The sequence below is a fragment of the Eulemur rufifrons genome, chromosome 29, assembly GCF_041146395.1.
Source record: "Eulemur rufifrons isolate Redbay chromosome 29, OSU_ERuf_1, whole genome shotgun sequence".
In the NCBI taxonomy this organism is placed as follows: Eukaryota; Metazoa; Chordata; class Mammalia; order Primates; family Lemuridae; genus Eulemur; species Eulemur rufifrons.
In genome coordinates, this window is record NC_091011.1 from 28,087,122 (window position 1) to 28,099,389 (window position 12,268).

The window sequence follows — 12,268 nt, forward strand, 5'->3', positions numbered from 1 at the left end:
GACCAAACGTGGAGAACAGGTTAGGGGTGGGAAAGCCAGGAATAGGGCGGGGCCGGGGCCAGGTGCCCCCAGTGGAGGTGGATATTCATGTTCTGCCTCAGAGGGAAACAAATGAGGCTTGGGGGATGCTTTTCCTAACTTACAAATGTAAAAGCTAAAAGAAGAACAAAATTAAACTGTACTAACTTCTTTTGTTCTTTCTTTACGTTGAGTGGTAACTGTTGAGTGGTCATTTTCTGAACCATTTTGTGTTCATGGGCACATTGAATAAAAAGCCAAGTATGTTACGATGATACCTCGTTCATAGATTAAAAGCTAAAAGATATATATGACCTAAAGGTAAGCCAGATTACCTATTATTCCTAAATTAGAATTCAGCAGAAGTGTGTCAAGCAATTAAATTATCAGTAAATAAGTAGGACCATTTAGTAAAAATTACCTAATGTGTCTAAATCAATTTGGATGAAATAAGTATTAGAAAATATTTTAAAACCATGGACATTTTGTGAGGTTTGAAACAGAGGAAGCAGATTACAGAAGAGTAAATTATCCCAGATATTTTAGGAATTTTAACATTTTAAAGAAAGTTTACCCAAAATGTGGTTTCCATTAAGAAGGAAAGGAAAGTGCTCCCCCTGTGTGTTGGGTGCTCTATGATTTCGTGTTTTCTGATTCTTCAAAGCACTCCTGAGATGTGGACAGTATCCACAGATACGGATGTGGAAACGGGATTTGTCCAAAATCTGAATGGCAGCTGAGTGGCAGAGGGAGGATTTAAGTTCAGGCTTACCTCGTGACAGGGTTTACTTCCCCTGTACCACACGGCTTCTGTAGGGGCAGTGCCCATGGCGTTCGTAACTACGTTCCTCAAGATCTTACTCTGTCCTGATGCCGAAAGCCACTAAAGGAGGAGCATATTAAGAAGCAGAGCTTGGACACGTTGAGTACTGTTATCCTTCGGTATCAGTGTTCACTATCCAAACGTTCCATGATGATAGTCTCATCATCCTACCTGAAAGAACAGCATGGAGGCCTGTGGAAATGAAAGGTAGTGACCACCAAGAGTCAACTGTATGAGCCTTATTATGTTCCATTCTGTGGATACAACTGAAGGTTTCTTATAGTTACAAGTTCAGCCTGTGTCCCCTCTCTTAGTCCAGCCGGGGGTCTGAGAAATGGCTCATGACATCTGGGAAGGAGATGAGTAAACAGAGATGCTATAACTGCCTCCCCATATTTGAATGCCCCACGAAAGAGGAAGTGCTCCTTTTTAACAAGGAGGGGACAGGAAAACAAATGTTATCTTAGAACAGGGAGGACTTTGTAAGTCCCAGGGCAGAATGTACTGCTTTAGGAGAAAGTGAGTGCCCAGACAAGCATGGGCTGAAGGAGCATTTGGCAAGGACGCTAGAGCTGGGGAGGGGTTGGTTGCGCTGTGGGGTGGGTGGCTTTGGTGACCCTTGATGTTCTCTGTAGCTCTGGGCATCTAAGACTTTGTATGTGTCTTTTTTTATCATCAGGTACCCATAGATATGATACACTCATTTGGATCTTCTATTTTTTTAAGCTTTTTATTTGTCTCAGATAAACTTAGAATCATCTTAGAAATAAGTAAGAAAACATTCTTGTCACAGAGCATGTTCCTGATTTTTGTAGTCTGTGTCTTTAACAATTGATATTAATGTGTCTGCCATAAGCAGCCTCGTAATCGCTGCAATGTGCGCTGGATCATTAGGTGGCTGTGAATGACTGTTTTAATGTCCTCTGAGTGGGCCTTAATAGTCATTTAAGAAATTTATGGTGTGGGGATCTGGTCTTCCAAACCCCTTTGTCAGATGATTTAGGAAGCATTTTACACCTTACGATGAAATATAATGACTCTGTGTTTCCTTTTGCTTATGTTATGCCCCCCACAATCTCGTCAGCTATACATTTTGAATATACAAATAGTGTATAGTCTGTCAATTTTTAAAATTTAAATAGGAATCTTCTTGTTTGGTGGAAAGCCTTGCCTACCTGCGGGTCTGGGAACCAGAGGAATTGATTTGGGACTGTAGCAGCCAGCTGAGTGCCACGTTTATTTTATTTTGAGCAATAAACATGACATGAAGAGGGAGTTCCCCAGGCACCCACAGAGATGGCCTTGGGCACCCTCTGTGTGTGTGGAGGGGGGAGTGCCTGTCTATTAATAATAGGACACAAAACACAGTGAGTAACTGCGTGGCTGGGTGCTCTCCTCCCGAGCCTGCTCGTCTATGGCTCAATAGATTCTGGCCAATCCCTCTACCCTGTGTGCAGATTTACAGGCATCATCCTGGCAAGAGACTAAAGCATCCTCCTGGAACTGCTACCCATATTTCAAAAGACTGCAGCCATCATCATTTTCATCCTCATATGTCTCTTTCTTCGTCATCCTCATCACTATTATTATTGCAGTAATATTTCTTATTTATTACAAACTGTGCATGGGGTTAAGTGCTTTACCTGCGTTATCTTGTTCAATTCTCATACAATCTTATAGAGTAAATGCTGTCATTATCTCCATTTACAAATGAGGAAACTGGGGTTCAGGCACATGATATACTTGTGCAAGGTCCTGGAGCAAGGAAGAATCCAGGGCTGATGGTGGAGCCCAAACTGTTGGTCACTCTTGTGCTGCCTGTTATTTAGGTTAGTTGCATGGTTAAAATCAGGGAGCTAGGTATGTTTTATAGGCATTGTTAGAAAATTAGTGCCGATCGACCCTGTCTTCTGTTGGCAGAAATGGCACCATAATGTATGTGTGTGTGCGTGTGTGCAAAGAGATTGCTTATTGTTCTATGACTTTGTGAAGATGCTCTAAGTCTATCACTAAAGGCCACAACCCCAGATAAGATCAGCGATGACAGGTTCAGTTGTCCTTGCTGTTGAATGAAGTCAGTCAATAATGCCTATTTAGTTTCTGTGTTACTAAGTAGGCCACTCTTGAATAACAGTACCTCTAAAAATGCAACGCTGTGGAATTTAATAATGTGCCAGGTCATTTGAGAAGACAAATACCTCGGTCTCTTCCTTCTTCCTGCCCTTCTCAAGGAAAATACAATAAAGGAGATTGGAAAGATAATATTCAAATGTAATATCCATGATCAATAATGTAGATGACAGTTTTCTCATCCCTAGGAGGTAACTTGTACAGTATGTGCTCAAAACCTGATGACTGTTTTGCTATATGCATTAATGGTTTTTAAAACTTCAGTTGAGGCATTGGAGGCCCAATAGTGCTAAGCTCTCCTTGTATCTGAACGCTCACTAAAGTGAACAGAGAAGCCAAATGCCAGGACTAGGGGTGGGAGCTTCCAGGTCTTGCAGCTGGAAGGACTAGCAAGGAAGAGGGGAGGCTACAGCTTATTCTGAAATAATTTCAAACTTACAGAAAAGTGGCAAGAATAATACAAAGAACTCCCATATGCCCTTTTCCCAGACACACCGTTTTTAATATTTTGCCACATTTATTTTGTCTCCGTTTACACACACACACACACACACGCTCACATGCTTTCATTTTTCTGAAACATTTGAGAGTAGAATTCATACATCATGTTGTTCTTTATGGCTTTATACTGTACTATACAGAAATAGGGATATTCTGTTACCTAACCACAGTATAGTTATTATATTCAGGAAACGTAGCATTGAAACTATTAATATTTTTATCTATTCTACCTTCCATATTCAAATGTCAATTATCCCAATAATGTCCTTTTACACCATTTTTCCCCTTGAATACAGGATCTGGTCCATGATCATCATGGCATTTCACTGTCATGCCTCTTTAGCATGACGGTTCCTCAGCCTTTCTTTCTCTTTTGTAAAGTTGATACTTTTGAGGACTACAGGACAATTTAAAAAATACATTCTTCATCTTGGAGTTGTCTGATGTTTCCTCATGATCAAATTCAGATTGCTGATCCCTGGCTGACATACAACAGAGATGATGTGTCTTTTTCTGGGTATCATACCCAAAGGCACACAGTCCACCTGCCTCTCACTTGTAATGAATTTTGATCACCTGGTAAGGTGCCGGCTAGTTTTTCTGCTGCATTTTCTTCCTGATAACCAATACTCTTTGTTCTTAATCATTTCCAGTCTTTGGGGATACAAACAAAACTAAAAGCTGGTGGTTGAAAATCCAGAAGCACAGTCTAAGTGTCAAAATATCTTGATGATAAGTCATAAACTCATGAGATGTTATAGTGGATAAATTATTCAAATCACATTCAAATTATATATATATTTGAATTTGAATATATATTCAAATTATAAATTATTCAAATTTTATTCTAACCTTTCATCAGATCTGCTTATTTGAAACACCAAACCTTAGAATTGGCGAATGTGTGTGTATGTGTGTTAATTTTAATACAATTTATTTTTTTGAGCAGTTTTAGGTCCACAGCAAAATTGAGCGCAGAAAGTACAGAGACTTCCCATAAACTCCCTGCCCCCATGTAGGCACAGCCTGTCTCACTGTCAGCATCCCACACCAGGGTGGTGCATCTGTTACAATCTATGTACCTACGCTGACATACCATCATCACCCAGAGTCCTCAGTTTACCGTAGGGTGCACTCTTGGTCTTGTACTTTGCCAGTGTGTTTTATGTTAACAGTCAAGGTATTGTGTACATTTGCTGCGCTCAACATATTTGGGGCTATTACTTTTCTAAATTTGTTTATAAGACATTAATTTTTCTGTATTTCGTTTTTAATTATGCTTCTTCCTTTATTCCTTTTTGTAATGATTATATCTCTGTAGTCTACTTCACTTTAAGGTCAGCTTTTAATATCATGTCAACGGAGAGAGAGAAACTGAGGCAGCTGATGGAGCAGGATACCTCGTCCTCCCCTTCGGCTCAGGTCATTGGTCTGAAGCATGCCCTGTCATCCGTAAGTTACATGTCTGTGTCACAGAAATGCCTGAAAATGTGTCCAGGCTCATGAAGTTTTTTGTATCTTTTACTTCCACGGTTGTGTTGAAAATTCATTCTTGTCATGGTCTGTGTTGAAAATTCAGGAGGAAACCAAACAAATTATTCAAATTGTATTCTAACCTTTATCAGATCTGCTTATTTGAAATACCAACACTTGGCCTACCTCAAATCTTAGTAGCTGATATTTTACTAAATGTTAGATTCTTTAAGTTTGGTTTCCTCCGATTTATCTTAATTTTTCTCTGTCTCTAAAACTTTGTATGTTTGTGTGTGTGTGTCTTACAGACACTTGTTTGTTAAAGCTTACAGAATCTGACAGTTTGGAGGAGGTTTTGTGGCCCCAAGACACCGCTAGCTTAGACTGATTTTTCCAAATGACAGGTGGCAGAGCAAAATTTCCAATTCACACTCTTATCTTCTCTATTGCAAAGCACTGATCCTATTTACTGCTTTTTCAAAGACATGCAGAGTTATTTTATTTGGTTAGATGGTACAAAACATTTAGCTCCCCCCAACCCCGTGGCACAAAGAGATGAGTCATACAGGAGTGTCTGTCAGGCAGTCATTGTGCCTTCCTAACGACAGAAAAATCACTGTCGACGCCCCAGATGTGTTTCAGTATGCCATCCTGTCACTCCTTCCTCTTTTTCATCAGTTTCAATTTATTCCTCAGAATAGCTGGGCTCCGTGAAGTGCTGTGTCCTAACCCTATTTGAGTAGCTGAAATTGTCTGGTTTTCCACCCTGTGTTTGTCAAGAGGCTAGAAAACTTTTGAAATAGCATACTTACTTGCTCTTTTTGCTTTGAAATTCCTACTTTAAAAAGAGAAAGCATATGTGCACATAGGAAATCCCCACCTGGAGCAATACTGAATTTTCTATTTCAGGTCAGGTAAGGGAGATGGCGAATTTTAGGATCTTGTTACCAGAAGCCAATGCGGTCATTGAAAGAACTAGGAAGTGTCCATTCATAGTTTCTATTCATCATGTTGCTGAGAAAAGTAATGTTCTTGGTGTGATGTTAATGATAAAATCTTTTACCAGTAGCACATATAGTTGTAGAATATTTAAGGAATATTCACTTATGGACCATTCCAAGTACGCTGTCTTTGAGAGAGATTAAAAATAACGTTGGCCTAGCCCATGTGTAAAGGAGAGTCTTGATGTCATCTTAAAGTCAGACATAGAAACACCCGCTTTTGGATTGTAGTGGACTGCTGGCCACACACTGGGTGTTTCTTCGGTGTGAGAGGAGCAAAGTGGTTCTTTCTTTTTCTTTTTTTAAGTTTTTTAATGGTACAAAGCATTTCTAGGTTGGCTTTTAGTGCATTTAGAAGGTATCTCTGATGGGCTCCTAAAAGTCCGTCTCCCCATGGCCTTGCTCTCCCTGCCCTCCCCCTGCTGGAAGTCTGGCCGTCTCTTGTTAATCTGCCTGTACGGCCACTGAGACCCATTTGCTGGGCTATCTTAGGCCAAGGTTGTTCTCACCTTCACTGAGGAATTTATACTCTCACCCATGTTGGTGATTTTGGAAACTTCAGATAAAACGGAATGATCTTTTCTTTCCTTTTTTGGCTTGGATGCATGATTTTTAAAGATACAATTTTTAGAATCCCATCAGAGCTATCAGAATGGATATGTTGGTGCTGTCTGTGCAGTCTTGGTATGTTTCTTTCTTCTGCCTGTGGCTTGCAAAGGAAATAGGAGCTACTGAGTTAACACATTTTCAGGCTTTACTAAGATTCTAGCCACCATCCCAGCAACATATTGGCCAGAATAAAGTGTGCTCCAGAGAGACTGTTATTTGCGGTTGAGCGATCCTGGTTCTAGTGCAATGTTTCTTAAATGGTCCTCAAGGATTTTCAAATAACCCATACACGCTGTGGCTACTGAAAAATAAAGCAGGAATCCCTATGAGAGAGCCAGCCAGTGGATTAGGCAGCACCACGTCCTTCTATGCTCTCAGCAGGGCCCTGCTGGCCCTGATGGATGGGGACAGCTCAGAGCTTCTTGGAAGAGAGGCAGGAAGACAGACAGACGGGCTGGATTTGTGTGCAAGCACCATGGAGCTGTTTGTGGGAGTGTCTGGGGAGAATTTGTCCAGAGAATCTGTCCCCTTCCACAGACAGACCATTGGAGAGCAGGTGGTCTGAAATGCACAGGAATATTAGCGTGAACGAAACATTTTCCTTTACCTTTGAGCCAGTTCCCTCCTAACTGAGAGGGTGACACAGGGAATGAGACCTGCCCAGGGGAATAGAAAAGAGGTCTGGGTGGTCTCGTATTTGTTCACTTTTCACATTAACCCATTCCCAGGGCCATGGGCCTTAAGCCCTCATGCAGGTAAGTGAGGTTTGTTTATTTATTTATTTTTAAATAAATTGCCTTAGTCCTGAAAATGAATAAAATAATTGATACCTATATTTGAAAAGAATAAAATTAATCTTTAACAAAGTCCTGCTTCTCAGCACACTTCCTAAGATCTTATTCAGTGGGTGTGATAATAACATTGAAAGATGCTCAGATATAAGGGGCCAGGAGCCGCATCTTTTTCAAGGGTGAGACTCCCTCTTCCTTGAAGGGAGAAGGGTGTTGGCCAAAGAGACTACAGACAACTGGGAAGAAGGCGGAGATGCCGTGGAAACCCTAGTCTAAAACCCTAGTCACTGACGGTGTCTGTGACTTCCCTCTCTGTTGCCCTCACTAACCCTCCTTCCCTGTCTGGAAATGAGACTAGAGAAGGAGCATCATTTCCAGAGTTTCCTATTTGCTATCTCCCAGGCATCTCAGAACCAGTGTCCTGTTGGGTGAGCATTCAAGGGAAAAGTCCAGAAAGTACCCTCTCAGGGCTCCATCACTGAGAGGTTTATCAGGCTCTTAGAGATCTTTCCTGCTGGGCCCACTGCTGTGCTTTTCGGAGACATCCATTTATTAACGGAGCCCCACTATTTTTAACATGTTCCAGGCCCTAGCACAAAACACAGACCTTAAAGAACGCTTACGCAGAATCCATGCCGAGTCTCTGCTCCTCGACACCCCCGCTGTCGCCAAGTCGGGGGACAATCTGGCAGAGGTGGGTAGGTTTCTTGTCTGGTAACATCTCCTTGACCGTCACCCCCCCTCCCATGACATCCTCTGTCCAGTTGCACGGCCTCCCTGCTTCACCCTCACGAGTGATGTGTACATCTCCTCCCCTGGGTGCTGGCCACGGCGGCCGCAGGGGCTGGGGTCGCAGAAGCTGTCTTGAGAGTATGCTGCTAATTGTACTTGTAAACTGCTTTTTCCCCAGAACTCTTCTTCCTTTTGCATTTCTTCAGCCCATTTCCCTCCTAAGTATCGCCCGTTTCACTAGGTGTTAGTGGAGTGGGAGCTATAGAGAAACACACATTTTCTCCTGTTGATTCCTGAAGAAACCTATATTTCTCTGACCTACAGTATCCCTCTTCCTTGTCTGCGTCCTTTGTTTGCTCTCTCTGTAAGATCCACTCTACCCTTTCTTTTCAGCTGTCTCCTTTTCCCCCTTCCTATGTTTTTTTTTTTTTTTAATTTTATAGAACACAGCTGTACACTTTGAGGGGAAAAAAATAATTGCATTACAATTGAAGTTATCTTGGTCTGTAAAAAGGTCTTTTCTGAAGACGTGGGATGTTTATCCAAAATGGTCTCTGAATGTGTTTAAAATAAGAAATTTCAGAAAAATACAAGTGAATTTACTCAAAAAATAAGTAGGAAAGAGTTAGTGAAAGTAAAAACGTTTTTAGTTATATTTTATATGTATATACCTGCCTCAGATGTGCTAAATTTTTTATTAACAAATTTATGAGACTGAGTACATTTAAAATAAAAACTAAGGAAGGTAATAGACAAGGGGTGTGTGTTTATGTACATTTTTAAAAGAAGTTTGTCATGTTTAATCATAATCCTTCTTCCTTCTTTTCCTGTCCTCAAAGAAAACAAACCCTCACGCAGTCCTTTCACTCCTTGGGAGGCTGTTGTGTGGGGTGACGAGGAGAGTTGAGTCCGAAGTCAGTCAGTACATAGACTGCGAGGCCTCTTTGAAGTCCAGACTATGCCACAAGTGGACGGGACCATCTCATCCCATGAGAGTCGCCCTCTCTCTGCAGAGGCCCCCAAGCCTCTTATTACTTCCGTTTCGCATGACAGTGGTTGAGTGTGAAATTTCTCTACAGTTGCACTACCCCAAGAGATTACTTTTCAGTTATTTTAGCACAGCCATAAGCTGTCACTTGCAGGATTGAGCACCTACACTTTACTTATGGTGGCCTTAATTTTAGGCCTGGATGGGTCCTCTTTTGAATCTGCATATTTGCTAGAAGCAGAGCCCAGTCATGGTCATGACCGTCCATCATTGAGGGTGGTTTGCTGCAAAGCACCATGGCATTCTCCAGAGTTTTGTGCATGTTTCCCAACGGTACTCACTTTTTAAGTAGTAGTTTTACATAAATTACATTTATCTATTTAACAAATTAAGTAGGTAAGCTTCATTTATGTTTTATGACTTTATGCTCAGCATGTATACTTGGGACTATTTGCGTTTTGGAAAGGAAACCAAAATTACAAGTCTTTTAAAATGCATATTTTTTAACTGATCTTGAAAGTGACATACTTGAAAGCATAAATGCTTTAAAAAGCATAAAAGCTGTCCTTGAGGGGTAATATCCTCAAACTCACACCTTCTCAGACAGCCTTCTTGAGTCTCCAGTCAATGGTACATTTGTCTCATTTATCTATTTCCTCTCTGAGAGATTTTCTGTTTCCCATAGTTTATTCTTTCTTTCACTGAGTGACTCAGGCTACCTTTCCCAACAAGGGAAAAGCTATTGTTGCATTCAGGAAATAAGTAGGAGCATATGTGGAAATGGCCTCCCAGACTGAAAACTTGACTCTGGTTTATTTTAGGTGGTTCCCAGGCACGGCCAATACTCTGTAGGGGCATGACAGTCCCCGACAGTGGGGTCAGCCCAAGGTGCTCTGTTTTTAGGACCACTCACTTTCTTCACTTACTCTGTTAGCTTTTCTTTAGCTGCACAAATTACTTGTCTTTGGTGTTGGATCTGGCTACTGGAATTCAAAAATCCCCCCTTTGCTATCAGAAAGTCTTCCAGTTTTATATTCCTGAATATGAAGATTTAATACGATCAGGTTGTTAGTTCTTAGATTATCTTATGTTATTTTAGATTCCAAATGAAAAGCCAAATGACTTTTGGAGGTAACGTCCTACTACATCTAAAGTCCATTTAATATACTAAGAAAGGCAGAACTTTAAAGAAAAATCTGAACGAGAAGGGAACTTCTTTTAAGTGCCTACCTCTTTACTATGTCCCACATGCATTTGAATGCATTATCTCACAGAGTCCCAACCATTACTCCATGAGGTAAGTGGTGGTGGTTTCATTTTAGAGACAAGGAAACTAAAGCCCAGAGAGGTTAAATAACTTCCCTCAGACACACAGCTTGTAAGAGACAGAGCTGAGATTTAACATCAATGAGGCCAAAATACTTGTTTTCTCAATAGCATCACCCTGCTATATAAAGTGGATAGATATACCAAACCAGAAATAAGTATATGGGTGGAAAAGGCATCAAAAACCAAATGGGAAAGAGATAGTTTATTCAATAAATTAGGTTGATGCAGCCCAAAGCAATTTAGAAAGAAGTTTAAATCTTTCCATTTCATGCTAAAGTGAATCACCAGTGAATTCAAGTTAAATATAAAAATTCAAACTGAAAAATATTGATTTAAATATTTATCAAACTGCTAGAGTAGGAAGGATTGGGGGAGAGCAAGAGAAAAAATTATGAAAGGAATGTTGACTAGATTTGACTATTTTTTTTTTTTAGGAAAAAAGTAGGGTATATAAGGAAATTAGAAGGCAAATAATAAACTGGGAAAAATATTTTCAGTGAAAATGATAGACTTAGATAATGCTAAATCAATCATAATGTTTTAAATATGTAAACAATAAACAAATAATATCAAGTAACTTAAGACCTCAATATGGAAATGGAAAAAGGACATAACTCACCAAAAACAAAACAAAACAAAACAAAACAAAAAAAAAACCCAACCAAACAAACAAAAAAACCCAAATACAGATTGTTGTGGGGTTTTGTTCATTTTTTTTTTACTTTTTATTTCACAATACACATTCTTAGGAAAGTACAAAGACATACAGAGGAAGGTCCCATGCACCCTCCAGCCTCTCCCCATATTAACATCTCGACAGCTTGTTTTTTAAAAGGAAAAAATGCTCAGCCTAATGAAAATGAAAACAATTAGATTAGCACAAACATTTTTACAAATTATGATATTCAGTGTCTTTAATATAGGGATGTAGAAAAAATAGGGGTTATTGTTGATGTGATTAAAAAATATATATTTTGCCTTAAATGTTTTTAATAATTCTACTTCTGAATATTAATTCTAAGAAATAATGAGATAAAGTGAAGACATATTTACAAACATGCTCACACCACCTTTGCAGATTTGGAAACTCCCTTAATTTCCGGTAAAGGGAATTGTAACCCTATCATACATACATGTAATATCTATCAATTAAAGTTCATCGTCTTAAAGATTTTAGTGGTCTGGGAGAATAGTCACAATATAATGTTAAGTGAATATAGCAGATAATATATAGACTAGGTACAGTTCGATCCCAATTTTTCAAATTAAAATCTATACACAAATATTTTAATGCAAAAAAAATACACCAACAGGTTAGTAGGAACCACATCTAGGCAATTGGACTTGAAGTAATAAATATTTTATTTATATTTTCAGTATTTTTTATTTTGAATACATATTACTTTTATCCTCAGAACACATTTTAATTTTGAAAATATCTATTTTGTTATTGTTTGGGAGAAGCTTATAAAATTACATATCTATGTAAATAGTATGATTACAATTATTTCAAAACAAAGCCAACCTACATGTATAAAAAGGATTAGAAAGAAATGTGTCAAAATGCTCATTAACGTGGTTGTTTTAGCATGATTGGATTATGAGCATTCTCTTCCCTCGTCTCTGCTTACTTAACTTTTTGCAATGTAAACAATAAACAATCACTCATGCATTACGAACATGAGGGGAAATTATTGAATTGAACTGAAACTAGGTTAATAGTTTAACAAATGAGGTTGTGAGTTGTTCAAGGCACTGTGCTGGGGAGGATTATTTTCTGTGTTTGTCAGCCGGGAAATCCTTCTGACCCATTCGTTTAGGAGAAAGCTAGAGAGCAGCAGTGACTCGTAATAAATTAATGAGTAGGACAAGT

General features: G+C 39.4%; 1 protein-coding gene across 4 annotated transcripts in view; it reads left to right on the forward strand.

The window, feature by feature from the left end:
- OSBPL3 (oxysterol binding protein like 3) overlaps positions 1-12,268 on the forward strand; it is a 153,869-nt gene that overhangs the window by 98,781 nt on the left and 42,820 nt on the right. For 2 of the 4 annotated variants that reach the window (XM_069462543.1, XM_069462544.1), the window contains 2 exons: positions 4,794-4,924; positions 7,933-8,040. In XM_069462543.1, coding sequence (XP_069318644.1) covers positions 4,794-4,924; positions 7,933-8,040 — 239 coding nt within the window. The remainder of the gene's footprint in view (positions 1-4,793; positions 4,925-7,932; positions 8,041-12,268) is intronic. The other 2 variants (XM_069462545.1, XM_069462546.1) reach the window with 1 other exon arrangement.